Source organism: Heteronotia binoei, chromosome 9, assembly GCF_032191835.1.
Source record: "Heteronotia binoei isolate CCM8104 ecotype False Entrance Well chromosome 9, APGP_CSIRO_Hbin_v1, whole genome shotgun sequence".
Classification (NCBI taxonomy): domain Eukaryota; kingdom Metazoa; phylum Chordata; class Lepidosauria; order Squamata; family Gekkonidae; genus Heteronotia; species Heteronotia binoei.
Window position 1 is genome coordinate 47,555,828 of NC_083231.1, and position 20,975 is coordinate 47,576,802.

A 20,975-nucleotide genomic window follows, 5' to 3' on the forward strand; every position below is an offset into this window, starting at 1 on the left:
TTCAGATTCACTTCCAGATTTCCATGGATTGTCAGGGTGTTCTAAAGGAAATTAAGTGACATATATTACACAAATTTGCAGATTCCCTATAGGAATACCTGTAGCTTATAGCAACAGTATGCTGCATAAAAAACAGGTCATTCGTTTCCACTTCAAATTCAAATTGTTTGTGCTTGTTTTAGAATTTTCTTAATGCCATTTTAAAGCTTAGTTCTCTCTTCTCATTTAAGCTGAACATTATTTTGAAGTATGCTGAACCAAAGGGATTTCATTATTGTTGTTTTTGCTAATATTTTGTCGTGATGTGCCTCCTTGACTCCTCATTATGCTAATAAGACTTAAAAGTGTAGTCATCAGGAAGAGAACATATCTCTAAATCAAATTTAGTTACCTTAGCTTTGTGTCTGCTGTCATTTACCTGTACCACAGGGTTATACAGACCTCTTAAATATATGTAGGTTGTCTAATTACTGCACTTTTCTATTTATCATTAATTTCCAAATAATGTATTCATTTTTAAAAAGAAAAGGTCTTGAAGTAATGTGCAAAATTAAGGCACATTTAATAGCTGATCTGTCCTATTTTTATTTTTCTTTGGTAATTACTGAGATAGTGGGCCTTTGGAAAGCCACAAAACTGCAAATGAGGCTTCCGCTACCTACAGAATGTAATTATTCATATTGTATTTAATAAAACCAGGGATTCAGAAACTGTGGCTAGTCATGATAGCTTGGAGCTATGATTGTTGCAAGTCCTGCTTCTGTACAGTACAGCGCACCGGTTAAGGTCTTCCTTGCCAGCCCTGTTCTTTGTGCTTCTGCTTGCCAGAGGTATCTGTCTGTCTCATACTACTTCTTAAGTTATTAGTTCTAAGCAGATTATTAAAACATAGAAAAAGCTAAACCCCAGGAGAGAAGTTTTTCAGTGGTAGCCCCTCATCTTTGGGATGCACTTCACCTTAAGACTTACATGTTGCCTTCTTAGGTGTGAGGCCAAATCATTTATCTTTTATCCAGATTTTTCCTTCACCTTTGGGTGTGTTCTTATGGCTTGCTTCTAGCCTGAGGGCTGTTTTGTGGATACAGTTTTAAGATGCTTAACATTGTTTTTATGCTCTTTGTAGATTCTTGGCTTGTTAATGCTGGTTTTAATGTTCTCGGGTTTTGCTGCTGTTGTAGTAGTACAAGTTTTACTCTGTGATTTGTGTCAAGCAGATCTAAAGTCAAGTTTAAAATCATAAGAATGTACGAACTCCGATAAATCAGACCAATAGTCAATATAGTCCAGTTCTTCTGTATGGCCAACAACAGGTCATAGAGGCTGAAGCCTTCCCTGATGCTGCCTCCTGGATTCAGAGGCTTAGTGTCTCTGAAAGTGGAGGTTCCCCTCATCCACCATAGCTAGTAACCATTGGTAGACTTATCCATGAATCCATGGATAAGTCTAATCCTCTTTTAAAGCTCTTTATTACTATAGCCTTAGTACAGCCTCCAGCAGTGAATTCCACATTTTAATCATTCTCTGTGAAAAGTAGTAATTTTTTTGTCCATTTTGAACCTGATGCCCATCAAATTCATTAGATGCCCTCAAATTCTAGTATTTTGGGAGAGAGAGAGAAAGTTCTCTTTGTCAACTCTCTCCATCCTAGACGTAATTTTATAAACTTCTATCAGGTCCCCCCCTTAGTTGTCTCTTTTCTACGTTGAAAAGTCCCAGACTCTTCAGCCTTTCCTCATAGGGATGGTGCTCCGACCCCCCTAATCAGTACTCTGGTCACCCTTGTCAGTACTTTTTCCCATTCTGCAATGTCCTTTTTGAGATACAGTGACCAGAACTGTATACTGTATTCCAAATGAGGCCAAACCACACATCTCTACAGGGGCATCACAATATTGGCCATTTTATTCTCCATCCCTTTCCTAATAATCCCCAACATAGAGTTTGCCCCTTTTTTATCACTGCCCAATCACCCAGTTTCTAGAGGTCCTCTTGGAGCTCTTGGTTTTCACAATCCTGAATAATTCGGTGTCATCTGCAAACTTGGCCACTACACTACTTACCCCTAGTTCCAGATTATTGATGAATCAATTAAATAGTATACTGGCTCCAATACTATTATCAATCCATGTGGGACCTCACTGCTTACTTCCCTCCATTGTGAAAACTGAAATGCTTTTCCTTGGAGGAAAGAAGATCCTGAAGAACAAAATGGAGTGCATTTGGGGCTGCAGTGGAAGGGGGATGGTGAGAAAGTAATTGTCTGTGGGTAGAAATTCTTCATTCTACCAAAACATTCAATATTTGTATTTAATCATTGACACTATTAGATTCTGATTCTTCAGTCTACATCCAGATTCTGTTTTTTAAGCCTTATTGCAGACACCAGGAAGAACAGTTAACTAACTGGAAACCCAAATGGATGTCTAACAGTTATCTGGAAACCCAAATATTGCTTGCTATGTCCCAGCAAGCAATGTTATGAAAGGTGATTGCTGGTCATATATTGTATCTTGGCCTCAAGTGTTGTTGAATTCATAATTCAAGTAAGTTTGGCCCAATTTCAGGTCTTTAAAAAAATGTGCAGGATTTCATAGTTTCTTGTTAGCACTTATGTCAAAGAGTTCTTAATTTCCCCAGTGAGTATGGTTTTTAGAAATCTCTGTGGCATTCAGAATTTGTCTTAGATTTGGAATCTACCTATAAATTCAGTGCCCTGATAATTCATTAAGACCAATTTCTCACTAGGCTTGTTCCAGGTGGAGAGCCCTTTTGCCTCCGGCACTTCTCTCCATTTTTGCTCAAGCTGCCGCGGAGCTGCGAGTTGACGTGCTGCTTTCCCACCACAAGCGAGATCCTTTGACAAGTGGTTTCTGCTTGCCACAGGAAAGTTGTGTTCCAACTCGTAGCTCTGTAGCAGCTTGTGCAAAAATGGAGAGAAGTGCCGGTGGCAAAAGGGCTCTCCACCCAGAAGAAGAGCTAGTGTGAAATCAGTCTGAATGTTTACTGAAGGCAGATTCATGGGTGCAATTTTAGACTTTATTTTCTTTGCATTATGTTCCAGAATGAATAATAAAATGAATAATTGTATCATGTCTCCAAAATGAGAAATTAGGATGAGAACAGAAGGAACAAACCCACAAGTATGGATCTGATCTAATTTTTAACCTGTGTAAAAACATTTTGCAGACCTCTTTTTGCAACAAGGGTGGTGCAAGTGTGGCTGATTATGTATGTTATTTTGCATTTTCCTACAATTAACTACTAATGAGCATACCCTTCATGTGATATTTTAGTTCACTTATAACTTTATAAATATTTCAGCCTCAGATAATTGAGTAAATTGTACTTGATGAATTAGCAATGCAGTCAGTGGGTGTTGTTTAACAAATGATATGGCATCAAAAAGTCACATTATAATGCAACCTTCACATACCTGAATACATTTTTAACAAACTATTTATTTATTGGGGTTTCTATCCCACTCGCCCCTAAAATTCATTCAATTAAAAAAATGGGGGAAGCCAGAATGTTGTATTTGTGGAATTGCCACAAATTCTATTTGCTACAGTTAGGCAGGAAAAGTAGAAAAACAAAAATGGTTACTATGTCACCTTTCCTCTCACCTGGGAAAAATAGATTTGGAAAAACATAAATTACTAACAACACAATCCTGAGTACTACTTCTCAGGATTACTTCTCAGTACTACTTCTCCTCAGTACTACTTTCTTATACTGCCACAGGAGGTGGTGGCGGCCACAAGCATAGCCAGCTTCAAGAGGGGTTTAGATAAAAATATGGAGCAGAGGTCCATCAATGGCTATTAGCCACAGTTTGTGTGTATAAATAATTTTTTTTTTGCCACTGTGTGACACAGAGTGTTGGACTGGATGGGCCATTGGCCTGATCTAACATGGGTTCTCTTATGTTCTTACTTTTCTTAGTCTATTGACGTAAGTTGCTTTAGAAGGGTATAACTGTTTAGGTTGCTTTTTAAAGTACTTCAGAACATGAGAAGATTAAAAGCAAGAACAATCTCTGAGCACAGGAAGTTTCTTCAGCATTCCTTCCTTAGCCATGTGGCTAAGAAACCAAGCTGTGAACTAATAAATTTTCCAATCAAGTAGATCCTTTGCCATAGACTCATTACATCACCAAAACAAAAACTGTGTTTGTGATATCATACAATAAATAATGCTCAAAACATAAGGTGTGTTTTAATTGTTCTAAAATATGGTTTACTTCAATATATACAAAAATATGCACTATATGTTAAACACATAAGGAAGAAATCTGTCAATAAGTTTTGTACAACAGAACATATAACTATATCCTTAGGAAGAAACCTGATGCACAGTGCATTCAAATTGTGTGTCCCAGGTAATCCGATATTTCCAGTAATGACAGTCCATGTCTTCTCAGTGGACAAGCTTGCTCTTTAAATGCTATGTTTCACCAGTGCTTGATCACAAAGGAAATAAATACTGTTAACAAATCATTCTGTAAATGAACAGAATTATCTATAAAATATCAAGATCGATTTTGCACTAGGCTTGTTCTGGGTGGAGAGCCCTTTTGCTCCCGGGACTTCTCTGTTTTCGCACAAGTTACCCTGGAGCTGCGAGTTGGCACACCGCTATTCCACAGCAAGCGAGATCCTCTGACAAATGTTTTCTTTGAAAAGCAGCACACCAACTAGCAGCTTTGTGGCAGCTTATGTGAAAATGAAGAGAAGCCCTGCAGTCAAAAGGGTTCTCCACCCGGAACAAGCCCTAGTACAAAATCAGTTCAAGTTTCTATACAATAAAAATGGGAACTGTCTGTGTAATATTCTAAAACATACCTGTATGCAATCAAAAAAAAATAATTCAGACAGGATTCATAGTCACCAATTCTTCAATTTTCAAAAGGTAAGTTCCTCATTAAAGCATATCATTAAATACTAAACACCCTATCTTACCAGGTGTTCTCATTTCTATCATTAAAGCATCCTTAAAGCAACGTGCACAAACTTTTACAGTCCAACGTGTATCACACAGAGCATAACAAATCATTGGATAAATTATGATCCACAGAGACAAAATCTGGAGTTTAAGAATACACATGACTTCCTTTTGTAGAAGTAACTTGTTGATATTAATCTGATTGCATAAATGATTTTCAATCTTTTGTATAACAAGGAACCTTAAAGAGTCCACATCATGTTGGAAATTAACAAAGTGCTCCACAGGCTTGCTAACTTATTCAGTTGCATATTTTTGCAAGTATTTAAGTATATTACATCAGTAATAAATATTACTGTTCTAAAGGCTCTGCATACAGTCTTGGTCTGAGCAACAGAGAATGGTAGATATGGAAGTAGCTAACTCACCACTGCTGTTGCATTTAACACTGGTTAGCAATAAATCAAATATATGTGTGGCTGAATTAACGGAGAAAGGCAAAAATGCTACCACAATGACATATAAACATAACAAGCTACCTTATGTGAGAAAACAGAGTTTAGAGTCCAGTGGCACCTTTCAGACCAACAAAGTTTTATTCAGGGTGTGAGATTTCATGTGCATGCACACTTCCACAGACAAACTGGAATGAAACTTATCAGTCCATACACATAAGGCAGAGGTTATTTATTTATTTAGTGGATTTATAGTCCGCCCTTTCCCATAAATGGCTCAGGGCAGATTACAAGCACGATAAAACAGTTAAAAATCCAAACAATAAAACAATCAGGACAAGCAAACAATATAAAGCAGCGTGGATGGTGTAGCACATTTTATAAGTTAAGGCATAAATGTTCTAGATGTCCTAGATGTTGGCCTGATATCTAACAGTCTGGATAGTTGGTCAGTGCAGAGGAGGTCTGTTAGATGGTATAACCAATGAAATGAGGACACCCGCTTGCCTCAGCCAAAAGCCTGGCAGAATAGCTCCATTTTACTGGCTTACAGAATGGTAGTAAATCCAGTAGGGCCTGAATCTGTGGGGAGCTGATTCCACCAGGTCGGGGCCAGGGCCAAAAAGGTCCTGGCCCTGGTTGAGGTAAGCCGGGCGTCCTTTGGGCCAGGGATGGGAGCCTCGAACAGTTCCGCAGGGCCTGCAAGACCATCCTTTTTAGGATGGCCTTTGCCTGACTGAACGATTGATGGATTCGCCTCAAGTGGGATCCGCCATCATATCTACTGATGGAATAGCACCAGAAATATTTAATGTTTAATTTTAAACTGGAATGTTTTTAAGGTTAAATGCTGTTTTTAATACCTATTGTATAATTTATTGTATTGATATGTTGTTAGCCGCCTTAGCGGGGAGGGCGGGATATAAATAAAACATTATTATTATTATTAAATGGCAACTACCTCTTCTAATGTTTAGGCTTCTGAACACTCCCAGTTAATCACATCAGCGAGTGAGGGTGTGCAGATATGAACAATAAATAAAGACATTGGTTTGTCTAATGGAGAATCAGCTACATGATATTCTACTGTGATTCAGATTGTCTGAGTCAAAGTAATCTAACAGCGGTTGAAAGTTTTGGAAAACACTTTAATGTGAGATGGAATTTAATTCATAGTTGCAAAAAGAAAATAAGCTTGTAGATTATGCCATTGCCTCTTTATATATTAACTAGATGAATATTGTGAATAGGGTGCCCTGTATAATGAAATGATGCAAGTCAAAATTGTTTTAAGCATCATATTGTCTGCAAAACTATAACATGGACTCAGCCTGGAACAGACACTGTGGGACAGCATGGGAGTGTTAAAAGCACAGCTAGAGCTCCATGGCAACAGCATTATGTCTCTGAAATTTTCTTTGGCAGCATTTTTAGGTTAGTGCCTATGCCACTCTTAAGAAAAATCTGGAAGAAATTACTGAAACGGGTTGCTTTGAGTAAACAGGTGAACTCACAAAATTCTGTGTCCCTGTGATTATAATCAATAAACCAAATGAGGATCTATGGATCTCTGTGTATTTGAACCAACTGAATAGTCATGTGGAAAGAGCACTATGCCTGATGTCAGTAGAGGAGTATGCACTAGGGCAACTATGCAAAGCCAAATTATTTTCCAAATTGGATCCTACGAAATCCCATTAACACGCAAGTACATGATGCTAATAACTTTCATCACTCTCTTTGGAATTTACTCTTTCAAAATATGGCCCTTTGAGAACACCTCTGCATCTGAATACTTCCAAAAGGAAATGAATTGTCTGCTTTGAAGCACTGAGGAGGTCCTTTGTGATATGGACAATGTCATAATAAAAGAATTTACAGTGTATCAAAATAATTCCAATGAAGCAGGTCTTAAGTAGCTCCTGGAGGCAAGAATCACCCTCAACAGTTTCAAATGTGAGTTCCAGGTTCAATTTGTATACTTCTTAGGTTGTTGTGATGGGCGCTGTTCAGGAGCTCCAGGCTTCACAGAAATTCAAATGAAATGCATGAGATCCTGGTATGTTTACAAGGAGATTTTTAATAAGGCATCAAAACTTAAGAGAAAATGCAGGCTAAGCTCCCATCAGCTGGGTCAAGCGTATATACACACAGAGAAGCTTACCAGAATCTGAGACCACATGCATAACTAAAACTAGGCATTTATACCCTAAATGCTGGCTATCAGTCAAATAATAATTAATTAAGCTATCTCAAACACTTGGATGAGCTAGGCCAGCTGGCGTTGTCCTCCAGTGGTGGGAAGAAACAGCCCAGGCTTTCAAGATAAGTCTGCTAACAAGCATGAGAGAGAGGAAGGTTCACTTGGGAGTGGCCATTCTCTCACAAGACTCGGGGCAACTAAGCACCAGCATGTAACAAAGATGGAGTTGCACAGGCCATAGTTATATTACATATGGGAAATATATTCACCCTGACCCTGAGGAAGTCAAAGCAATTTAGAAATTTCAGCTCTATCACAGAAGTCTGCCAGTTTCTGGGAATGGTAAATATCCTGAGGCCTTTCTTGTCTGGTCTATTGGGTCTTACAAGCCCACTCAATGTGAACTGTGGAAATCAAACCCTGAGTTTGTCTAGGCCCATGTCCGTTGGAAACGTTTTGAATGATTCGTCTCTAACCATAGGACTTGTTCCACTGCCTTTTTGATCAAATGAGGAAAATTCTTATTTCAGCCTCCTCAGATTGAACGGTTTCAGCATTACAACATCAAGAGGATGGCTAACTTTGTTAGAACAGTGTCAGAAAAGAGTTATGTCCATTTTAAACCAATTGGCAATCACATGGGCATGACAGTATCTCTGATGTTGTACCTTTGGACTAATTGTATAATTCAAGCAAACCATAAAGCTCTGGTTCCTGTTTTTGCAAGCAAATGACAGAATGATCTCATACTTTGGCTGCAAAACTTTCAAATGTGGATAATATTGTATTTATCTGATGTCGCTTGTTTACCAAGGAACAACTTCATTGTTGTTAATGATCTTTCTAGAAAGCGAAAATGTTATACTGGAACAAGCAGCTACAAAATTATATCCAGTCAACTGTTGCCTGCTTTTTTACATCAGAAGCAAAGTCACAGGTGGTATAAACAGACAGTATCACTTCCAACTGCAAGTGAGAGATCATGTTTTTCAAAGGTTCCCTACGTTAATTATTCCTTGTAGTAGAAAATTAGTGCAATATATAAAGAAGTTATAACCCTTTGCCATGATGTGCTAAATTTTCATTGCAGGGAAGTTTTGTGGTGGGAGAGAATTATACATTTGTTCAACGCTCCCATGCCTGACATCTTCAATCAAGTTTCCTACGGAAGATATTGGGCCTTCCCATATGTTTGCCATATGCGGCCATCTGCCTAGAAACCAATCAAAGACTTCTTGAAACGAGAGCATGGACTATGGCCATTCAATTTTGGTTGTGCATGCTTTAAGAACAGATGATGGTAGTCTTATTGCTCACTTGTTAATGGAGTCTCAGTCCTCTGCGTGGCTGTGCCACATAGAGGACAAAATCAAATCAATCGGCATTAATATTGGAGATCTATTTCTTTATACCGAAAAATCAGTTTTCTTATTGATTAGACAAAGATAGGTTAATATTGAATTGCAGTTCTCAAAAGCCTTGCTAAAGGCAGATGTTCACACCTTGAGTTTGGGGTACTTACCTCCTGAGTATAGGACTGAATATCTCACCTGCCTAACGGCCCCTTGGCAACACAGAGCCTATTCGCAATACTTCTTGGAAGATTCCATAGAACTCCCTACGCTAACAGACTGTGCACTTGTGCATGTCCAGAGATAGGAACTTTTGAACATGTGTTCCTAAACGGTACTTTTTACTCTGACCTGCGCTCCATACTCATTGACCCCTGTTTGAGTGAGCAAACAGTGAAGCCCAACAAATATAAAATTGTCTTGTTGTTGTCAACTAGGAACCAACTGGTAATTGAAACTGTTGCAGTTTTTTTATATCTAGCCTCTAGAAGGTGCTTAATGTATTTGCAAATTTGATGGATGGATTGGTTCCCTGTTATGTTCGATATCATGCCAATAAAGGGTATTGAATTGTATTGTAACTGGGCTGCAAGAGGAGTCCACCCAGGATCAGCCAGGGTAGTGGCATCTGAAAGCTCTGTACTGCCTTTGCTGGGGCTGGCTCTTGCAGCTCAGTTCAAGCTGCAAGAGGAGCCAGCCCAGCTAAGGTGGCATTTCCCACTGCTCCAGTGGATCCTGGACTGGCTCCTCTTGCAGTTAGATCCTCCATTATACCTTATGGAACCATTAACTATAATGGTCCCTATAGGATACAGTGGAGTTGAAAAAAATTAAATTTCCTCAGTATTTCCCAGATCTGAATGCCACACTAGTATCAGGATTTGAGAATATCAGAAAATACTGATATTTTAAGGGTTCAATGTACCTGAATAAAAAAAAAAATGTCATTGTGTGTGTGGGGTGGGGGGTTTGCACACCTCTACTTAGCATGTTGCATTGGTAATAGTCATTCCTACAAAAGGTGATTACAAGGCAATTCCCCTTACATCAATAAGTGAATAAATCACAAGCAAAGAGAAGCTGCAGTAATGATTTCAGACTGAGTTTCTCTTTGGTTGTGACATTTTTAAAAAATTAAGTTTATTTAAAATATTTATAAGCTGACCATTTTCAGGGATCCAAGGTGAGTTGTGACCATGGTTCTTAGCAGTACATGCTCAGCAAATGGTTTGGGGGTTCTCTGTCTTCCTAGGTTCTTTCCTTTATTGCATTACACAGCATTTCTATATGACCAGTTCAAAGTGTGGCTCCACCATATTTTAGCCTGTACATCGTGTTTTTCCGTAGGTTCTTAAAAATCTGGGGGAGGGGGAATTGAAAATGATGAATGGCTAACCCCAGTCTTTCATAGATACTCAGCGGACTGAAATTTACATTATAAAATATCTTTACATTAAAGATTGTCATTCTTTTTTTATTGTAGTGCAAACTGGAATATCAGGCCTGTGTCTCGGGAAAACAAATCTCTGTGAAGTGTGAAGGACGTTGCCTTTGCCCTCCAGATAAATCCACAAGTACAGGACGAAATTATAAGAGGGGTAAATACTCACTATTGTATTATATCTGTCAGCAATACAATCATAGAATTATAATTGTACTGATTCAAAAGCATTGTGATTAATGGCCAGTGATTTCTGATTCAAGAGCTCTTTTTTTTAAGTACTTTTCAAATAGAGGTTCAGTGGTACATTGTAGTCTGTTTAATGTTATTCTTTTTCATTTACTCTAGTAGTAATACATAGTTCCCACCTATTGCTGGGGTTCATATCTAGAAAACTAAGATTAGCTGTAATGATTACAAAAAATATTTTGATATCACAGTTTGCTATCACAAAAGCAGCATCATTCTGTGATTCTCTCTATGGCGTTCTTTGGGATACAGCTCAAAGGAGGAGTCTAATACAGTGTGTGTGATGATTTTTCACTCAGGCCTGTTGTATTGCCCACCTTCCCACTCTTGTATTGTTATGATACTTGTGACTGACCCACTCTGGTTGCTACTGTAGTCAATATAGCATGAAGCTCCATCAAAGATGGAGGTCTGTACCTGACCCATGGAAGTCTAGGTAGAGAAATCTCTACCTGGACCCATTCTGGTTGCTACTGTAGTCAATATAGCATGAAGCTCCATCAAAGATGGAATCCTGTACCTGAGCCATGGAGGTCTAGGTAGAGAAATCTGGCTCCTAACCTGGATGGAGCATTATTGGCCCCAGTTTCCAGGGTTTTGAGTCTAGGTGTGATACTGGATGCCTCCTTATTGATGAATGCCCAGGTCACAGCGGCTGTCAAGCCAGCCTTTTAAAATCTTTGGCAGGTTCAGAAACTAGTCTCCTACCTCTCACTTAGAAGTGGTTCCCACTCTTATTAAGCTGGTAGACTAGCTCAGTTTTACCCCAACTGAGGCTATCACCTCTGGTGAGTGGGTTTTATCTATAGTTAATCTAACTATAGATAAAACCCACTCATCAGAGGTGATAGCTCTAGTTGTAGACTAGAATTTAAGTTGGTTCCTCCATGTTCCTTACCCCTGGGAGTATTTAACCAGACAGCACCTGACCTGTCCCAGGCATTGAGTGCTCTAATAAAAAAAGGGTGTGATAGAGAAGGTGTCTGAGGCCCAGGCACTTGAGGGCTTTTTCTTCTGTATGTTTCTGGGTGATGGGGGGAGGCCCATATAGATCTCAGAAGTTTAAATGTTTTTTGCTATGTTCTATCTTCCATATAGTTTCCATCAGGACATTTTTGAGCAGGAATGCAGTTCTGGCTGGCTTGGCCTAAGGGGTGTGGTGTAATATTCAAATGAGTTCATGCTGGGGGGGGTGTCTACAAAAAATCCCTGTGTGAAACAATGGTGATGTCAGGGGTGTGGTCTAATATGCAAATGAGTTCCTGCTGGGCTTTTTTTAAAAAAAATCCCTGGTTTCCATTCCTTCATTTTTACAATTGTTAAAGTTTAACTGTTGGTTTTTTGTCACTGATTTGAAAGATGTTTACTTTCACATTTCTGTCCATCCTCAGCACTGCAAATTCTTATGATTTTCTTGTGGAATGCAGGTGTTCCAGTACACTGTTTTGCCTTTTGGTCTGACCATGGTACCCAGGGTATTGTCAAGGTGTTTAGTTCCAGTGGTTGCCTATTTTCGTTTGCAAGGTTGCCATATATTTATTTATTTGGACAACTGGCTCCAGGTGGCAGATTTGAGAGACCAGTTATTGAGGCATTGCTTTCTAGTTTTGATAACCTGCCATGGTTTGGGACTCCTGGTGAATTGGGAGAAGTCCCATTTAGTCCTGTCCCAGAGGGTATAATTTGTTGGCCATATTGGATTCCATAGCGGGAAAGTTGTTTTTTCCCTACAAACAGTGAAGTCATTTCTGGTGTTTTGTTTTGTATTTGTGTGTGTGCATGTGTACATGCATTCCTGGAACTCAGGGCAACTTCTGGCAACCCCTACGGGAGCACAGAGAACGCTCAGAGAAGTGGCTTGATACCGCCTGCCTCTGCCTCTTTTGCCTGGTATTTCAAGGAGGTCTCCCATCCAAGTACTTTCCCAGGTTGGCCCTGCTTAACTTTCAAGATCTGACAAGATCAGGCTTGCCTGGGCTATCCGGGTCAGGGCATTATTTCTGTTTTAAGCAGTTTAGATTAAACCAATTCCAATCAGTTCAGAAAATCCTTCGTCTTTTGAACTATATGGCTCCTATAATGGCAGTTCTGCCCCTTGCCAGGCTATATTTGTGGCCGTTGCAGCTCTGTTTTCTGTCCCATTTATATGCCCATTCTGTCCCATGTCCAATGACATAGGTTTTCTATTCCCAGACCTGTTGTCCATTCCTTGACATGGTGGCTTTCTTAAGACAATTTATCCCATGACATTTTCCTTGGAGTTCCTGAGCATGGAGTCACCCTGACTACAGATGCTTCACTCTTGAATATAGTGCCCACTGTGAGGATTTGTCTGCCCAGTGGCCCATCCAGTCCAACATTCTGTGTCACCCAATGGCCAAAACACAGGTGCCATCAGGAGGAGGTCCACCGGCAGGGCCAGAACTGTTGCCCCCCAAGCACCAAAAATACAGAGCATGTTGCTCCAGGCATACTGTTCCATCTATAACTTTAGTGGCTACCCTATTAGTGGCTCTATACTCTATTAGTGGCTATCCGGCACTAATAGAACTCTGCTCAATATGTGTATCCAATCTTCTCTAGAAGTTGTCTATGCTTGTAGACACCACCACTTTTTGCAGCAGTGAATTTCATGTGTAAATTATTATTTGGGTGAAGAAGTACTTTGTTTTATCTGTTCTAAGCTTACTGATAATTAATTTCATGAGTTCTTTTAATACCTTCTCTGTCCCATGCATAATGTTGTAAACTTCTATCATGTTACTCCCCAGTCTTCGTTTCTCCAAGAACCCTAATCTCTTCAACCTTTCTTCATAGGTAAGGTGTTTCACCACCTTAATAATTTTAGTTGCCCTTTTTTGCATCTTTTCCAGTGCTATAAAATCTTTTTTGAAGTGCAGTGACCACAACTCTACACAGTATTCCAAATGAGGCTGCATTATAGATTTAAACAGGGATATAATGATACTGGTTGATTTGTTTTCAGTTCTCTTCCTAATAATCTCCAGCATAGTTTTTGCCTTTTTTATTGCAATTGCACACTGAGTCAACATTTTCAGTGAATTACTGACCTCAAGTCCAAGATGTCTCTCTTGGTCACTTACTGCCAGTTGGGACCCCATCAACATACATTTATAGTTAGGATTTTTTACTTCAATGTGCATTACTTTGCACTTGCCACATTGAATCTCATTTGCCATGTTGACACCCACTCGGCCAGGCTTGACAGATCCCTCTGAAGAGCCTCACAGTCCTCCTGGTTCTCACTGCCCTGGACACTTTAGTATCATCTGCAATCTTAGCCACTTCCCTGCTTACTCCCGAGGTGTCCCACTTTTTACTACCTTCTACAGCGAAAACTGCCCATTTATACTCACTTTCTGTTTCCTGTTAATTAGCAGGTTTTTAATACATCAGAGTACATCCTCTTATCCCATGAATTTTGTTCATAAATGTACCTACTAATTGGATCTTTAATAATGGATTCCACTAGTTCACCTGGTATCAATATTAAACTGACTAGGCTGTAATTTCTCAAATCCACTTTGGAACCTTTTTTGAAGGTGTAAGTTATACAGATGTATACACAAATACTTACTGTAACTGTCTTCATCTCCATGTTGTCTAGAATCCGTTTCAGTCTATTGAATCTCATATATGTAACTATGGCTGTCTGGCTTTGGGTTAGTGCATGGCCCAAATTTGTTGAAGAATCACTTTGCTCTTGATTGACTATTGCTTACTTATATCTAATATAAAACTACCATAATGAGAAAGCAGCATGCCACTGTATGTGGAATCAAAGGAATAATTATATGTATGTGAGCAATAAAGTACAAGGAATTTGTTTCTAGCTGGACTTTTGTAAAATAACCTTTATGTAGATAATGAACCCTAAGTTCCAGCAGAGGACACATAAAATAGAAGGCAAATGTTGAAACAATGTTGGATTGTCTGTTAGGTTATTTTTAAAGCTGTTGATTGCTTCACAGTATTTTCTAAACATGAGTAAAAAGGCAAGATAACCATTAAAGACTTGCATAGCAGTGCATTGACTGAACTGTGTAGCAAATCTTTTATGAACATATTGAAATTGCTTTGAAGCAGAGAAATAACGAGGTATGCACAGACTTACTGGTTTGAAGCCAGGTTTACTTTATGGTACCATAAGCAGAACTCAGTCGGGCATGGGCCCTTAAATTGACTGAGATCCATTTCCCGGTGTGCATACAGTTTTCAAGCAAGCAAGCAAGTAGGCTGGCACAAGCTTATCAGATTTCAAAGATCCCGCCTTCACAGAGCTCCTTCTAGTAAAGTTCCATGACATGGCCCCCTTTACTCTATCTATATACAGCAAGTCACCTGTAGGAAACTGTTCCCTTATCTAATCTTACAGCTGGAGCTCACACCCGCTGGGCGGTAGTCAGTTTCAAATGGCAGTTTACAGCAGACACCTTAGTTTGAAGGCAAAGTATATTTTTACTCAATATGAAAAATATTATTATTGGGAGTATTAATTAATTATTCAGGGACTGCCCCTTCAGCTTCTTACAGGGTTTTTCCCCGTGTTTAAAATATCTGAACATAAAGTGCATGAAAGCTCATACTTTGGTGATAGGGTTGCCAATCCCCAGGTGGGGGCAGGGGATACCCCAGTTTGGAGACCCTCCCTCCGCTTCAGGGTTGTCAGAAAGTGGGGGGAGGGGAGGGAAATGTCTGCTGGGAACTCTATTATTCCCTATGAAGATTTATTCCCATAGAAAATAATGGAGAATTTATCCATGGGTATCCGGGGCTCTGGGGGGCTGTTTTTGGGGGTAGAGGCACCAAATTTTCCGTATATCATCTAGTGCCTCTCCCCAAACTACCCCCCAAGTTTAAAAAAATTTGGACCACGGGGTCCAATTTTATGAGCCCCAAAAGTAGGTACCCCTATCCTTCATTATTTCCTATGGAAGGAAGGAATTGAAAAGGTGTGCCTTTAAATGTGATGGCCAAAATTCCATTTAAATTTATCCACAAATTAATAATCTTTATCAGGTCAGGAAAAAGATCCCAGGTACCTGGTTACCCAGACTCAAAGAAACTTAAGTTGCCAAGTCCCAGAAATTTGCAGTGTTTTTTCTCTCCCTAATGTCTTGTGTTTGCACAGCAATATCAGTGTAGGGATAGGTAATTATTTAAGCCTGGTGTCTGTCATATTACATTTTGTTTCTAGCGTAACATTCCAACAGACCGCTGTTCTATATGTTTTATATCTTACTGTTTTAAATTGTTGTAAATTGATGTTTTAAAGCTAAACCTATGTTAGATTTTATATGTTGTAAGCCGCCCTGAGCCGCTTCGGTGGGAAGGCAGGATATAAATTGAAATATAAATATAAATAAATAAATAAAATGTTGTCTGTTCACTACCATTGAAAGAGGATGTTCTAGCAGTTATCTAGCTACTTTGTGATGGCAAGGCAGCTCACTGTGCACAGCAGTCATTCCTAAAACCAAGCATGATAGGAATCCTCACTGCAGTGTCCTCCATAAATGTGGTGAAACAGTTTTGTAAATACACACTGCGTTTTTCCCTTATCACCATGGTTTTGCACAGGGCTTTTTTTTCTATAGAAAAAGCTCAGCAGGAACTCATTTGCATATTAGGCCACATCCTCTGACACCAAGCCAGCCAGAACTGCATTGCTGTGCGTTCCTGCTCAAAAAAAGCTCTGGTTCTAGCTATATTTAAACTCAAATAATATTTTTCCACAAGCACCAGTCCTCTAGACACTTTGTAACAATAAAAGCATGCTATAAAATCACAATAATAATAGAATTAGTAACAAAATTTTATAAGTAAAAAGCACAAACTGACCAAACTAAAAGGCCTGACAGAGGAGAAGAAATTTTACTGATTTCCTTAACATGGCAACAGAGCCATTTAGAAGGCATGTAGAATATAAATTCAACCTTGTTAACTATACAAATATTGTATAAGAAGTATATTGATTTTTCTTTCATAACGTAGTTATTTAAAGAATGACTTCCTGCTTGTGCTGATTTTTAAAAAAATGAGTTCAAACCCAAATTTTAATTTCTAAAAACAAGATAATAGAAAATCTTAGTATATATATTCTTGGATTTGGAAAAAAAAATTCCAGAGCTAGGAAAATGTAAATAGAATATAATTCATTTATACGTAAGAGTAAATGATAAGGCCATCTTAGCTCTTTGGAAAAGATAAAGGATTTGGAAAAGGTAACAAGAATATGATCAGGCACAGTTGAAATACTGCATTGGTTTAAGAAACGACTTAAGAGTTGGCTACTACATTTGTAGGTCAGTATTCCCCAGACCAAAATTCTCTGCCATGTGTTCAATATAATGCATATATGTGTGTGTGCATACATGTTGTGATGGCCTAGACTTCCACAATCAAACTCTGCAGCAACTGAAAAGAGCATGAGATTTGTTTGTTTATTTGTACCCCACCTTTCCCCCTTATTGGGACCCAAAGCAGTTCACATTGTTGTTCTCTCCTCTATTTTACCATCACCACAACCATCCAAGGTAGTTTACGATTGGAATGTGTCACTGTCTCAAGGTTGCCCGACAAGTTTCCGTGGCAGAGTGGGTATTCAGACCTGTGTCTCCCAGATCCTAGTCTGGTACTCTAACTTAGAGGTCCCCAACCCCCAGTCCGTGGACCACTACTGGTCCATGGCCTGTTAGCAACCGGGCTGTGAGTTATATAATTATCTCATTATATATTACAATGTAACTCAACATAAAAAAAACTAAGATCATGGCATCCGGCCCCATCACCCCTTGGCAAATAGAAGAAGACATGGAAGTAGTGACAGACTTCACATTCCTGGGATCCAAAATCACTGCAGATGGTGACTGTAGCCATGAAATTAAAAGATGTTTGTTCCTTGGGAGGGATAGCTATGGTGAACCTAGGCAGTATAATAAAAAGTAGAGATATCACCTTGCCAACAAAAGTCCGTGTAAGTCAAAGCTATGGTATTCCCAGTAGTAATGTATGGCTGTGACAGCTGGACCATAAGGAAGGCTGAGCACAGAAGAATAGATGCTTTTGAGCTGTGGTACTGGAGAAGAATCTTGAGAGTCCCTTGGACTACAAGAAGATCAAATCAGTCAGTCCTAAGGGAAATCAACTCTGACTGTTCCCTGGAAGGTTAGATGCTGAAGCTGAAGCTCAAATACTTTGGCCACTAAATGAGAAGGGAGCACTCACTGGAGAAGACCCTGATGCTGGGAAAGACAGAAGGCAAAAGAAGAAGGGGACGGCAAAAAATGAGATAGCTGGACTGCATTACTGATATAACTACCACGAATTTGTGCAGACTTCAGAGGATGGTGGAAGACAGGAAGGCCTGGTGTGACTTGGTCCATGGGATCGCAAAGAGTTGGACTCAACTGTGCAGCTGAACAACAAAGAAAAAGATGACATTGGATTTATATCCTGCCCTCCACTCCAAATCTCAGCATCTCAGAGTGGCTTACAATCGCCTTTATCTTCCTCCCCTACAACAGACACCCTGTGAGGTCTATGACTGACCCAAGGTCACTCCAGCAGCTGCAAGTGGAGGAGTGGGGAATCCAACCCGGTTCTCTCTGATAAGAGTCCACACACTTAACCACTACACCAAACTAATAGAAATAAAGTGCACAATTGTGTCATCCCGAAACCATTGCCCCTCCCCCCCCAGACCATGGAAAAATTGACTTCCACAAAACCAGTCCCTGGTGCCAAAAAAGGTTGGGGACCACTGTTCTAACCCCTATGCCACAGTTACTCAGTTTAGATATTATGTCAACGAATGTGATTCAGTCTCTCTTTTCCCAGTACTATTTAGGAAACCATATTTTGCCATTAAAAACCAGGATTCGAAAAGTGATTTGAACCTGGTTTGCGGATACAAGAAGATCTAATGAATTATTAATAAATCATTTCACTCTGTTGGGGCTTCGGGGTTTGCATGAATGAACTCATTCACTTGGTAGCAAACTGTGGTTTATGGATATTGCATCCAAGCCATCTGTTACAGAAAGTTGAAATGAAAATCTCTGGTAGAAGCAGAGAATTTGACTACTACTGCTTCAGACAAATGTAACTAAGCATTTAATTAAAAACCTTTCCTTTTATTTGTTAGCTTCTTTGACCAATGTCCTTAAGCTCAAGATAAAACAAGACAGTAAATACAAAACAAATTACAAATAATTTAAAACCAAAATAGACTAACAAGAAGGAGGAAAACCAATAATCATAACCACAAAACATAATTAAATAATATGAAAAACTACCTAATGTTAATTTAAAATTATGTAAAACTCTTTAACATTATAAAATTAGAGTTAAAATCTTAGTGCATATTCACAGCACAACAAGGCCTTCATTTTAGAGAGAATACTTTTGAAAAATATTTTGCCACCTAATGAGTTATTTCAGGGTCCACATCCGCCAGCAGTAGGGTTGTCACCCAAGATTCTTAATTGAAAACTTTACTTATGTCTCCATCTTTTCACTTTGCAATACTTTATTAATATGCACTTGCTATCACCCCTTCAGAATATAGTATGCTGTATATCTAGATAAGCCAGTTCTGGAATTAAATTAAACTTGTACCATAGAAATCGTCTGTGTACATTAGATCAGAAATGTTGCAGTGTTTGGCAGTGTATAAATTATTACTAAAATCAGCTTTGCTTCTAACAAGATGTCAGTGGGGCATTTGCTTAGTTTTGTTGGCATGAAATCCAATTTTTGAACTCGGCTTGTGTTGATAAGATCTAATGGTGTACCACTGCATCATTCGGAACTCTTGATTGCTGCTTTGGAGAGAATAAATTGGCCTTTCTCATTTTCATTCCAATGCTCACCCCATCTAAAAAGCAAGGACAGTACCGTTCCATAACAGTTTATGTTTGAGTATGTTTATATGATGCCTTTTAAAAATTCTTCAAGAGGAATACAAGTTTTTTTCTGTTAGCCTACAAGAATATTTCATTTGAAATTCTATATGCAATTTTATATCAGGGGCCTAGAACATTTTGGCATCTAGCCTATGCACTGGGCAAAGGTACATGAGATTGTGTTCAGGATTGTGTGTATATGGTAAATGCTGTTAGGTCACTTCCAAGTTATGGTGGTAACGATGAATTAAAGATCTATGAAAGTCCTATTGTGAACAGCCTTGGTTCAGGTCTTGCAAACTGACAGTCATGGCTCCCTTTTTAAAGTCAGTCCATCTCATGTTGGGTCTTCCTTTTTTCCTGCTAACCTCAGCTTTTACTGGTATTATTGTCTTGTCCAATGAGTCTTGTCTGCTCACAATATGACCAAAGTACATTAGCTTCAGTTTGATCATTTAAGCTATTAGGAGACTGGTTGATCTAGAACCCTCATATATCTTTTTGATGGTCAACAGTATCCATATAACTCTCCTCCAACACCACATTTCAAATGAATCAACTTTCTTCCTGTCGGTTTTCTTCATTGTCCAACTTTCACACTCATACACAGTAAAGGGGAATATTACAGTTTGAATTAACGTGGACACCAGTGACACAGCCTTACACAGTTAAGAATGGTTTCTAGTTCTTTCACAGCTATCCTTCCTGGTCTCAGTCCTCTAATTTCTTGATTTGTAGTCTCTCTTTTCATTCATGTTAGAGCCAAGGAATAGAAAATCTTGAACAATTTCCATTTCTCCATTGTCAGCCTTGAAAGTGTGTTATTCCCCAGTAGTTATTATTTTTGTCTTCTTGATGTTCCACTGTAATCCTACTTTGGGACTTTCTGTTTTAACCAACATTACTCATATCAGGTCTTTTCTACTTTCTTCAAGTAATGTGAAGCCATCTGCATACCTCAGATTGTTAATGCTTATACCATGCTATAGATTTTCTTAGCTTTTGAGGTGCTACTGGATTCTTTCTCTTTTCTACTGCTACAGACAGACTGACATGACAAGGCAATACAAGCCCAGCAGAATGTCCCAGAGAATCTCTGCAGTTGAAAGTGAAGTGTGTGAGAGGATATTTTTCCAAGGGGGCTACACAGGATCTAGGGTAAATCAAGGCCCCAGCATTTTGGCACTCTGTATGATTTTGTGTTTTTTTTTCAGCTTTATTCTAATTTTCAATATTAACAATTCACAGGCTGTAGTACAATCAGCTCCTAGTCTTGTTTTAGCATAGCGTATAGAGTTTCTCCATCTTCTGCTTCTGATTATTTAATCTATTTAATGTCTATATTGGCAATCCAATGGTGTCCACATATACAATCATCTTGAGTTGCATTTCTGCTTCATTTTGTGT

At 39.0% G+C, this 20,975-nt stretch overlaps 1 protein-coding gene across 1 annotated transcript in view; it reads left to right on the forward strand.

The window, feature by feature from the left end:
• SPOCK3 (SPARC (osteonectin), cwcv and kazal like domains proteoglycan 3) overlaps nt 1-20,975 on the forward strand; it is a 287,545-nt gene that overhangs the window by 201,911 nt on the left and 64,659 nt on the right. The window contains exon 6 of the mRNA XM_060246556.1: nt 10,435-10,549. Coding sequence (XP_060102539.1) covers nt 10,435-10,549 — 115 coding nt within the window. The remainder of the gene's footprint in view (nt 1-10,434; nt 10,550-20,975) is intronic.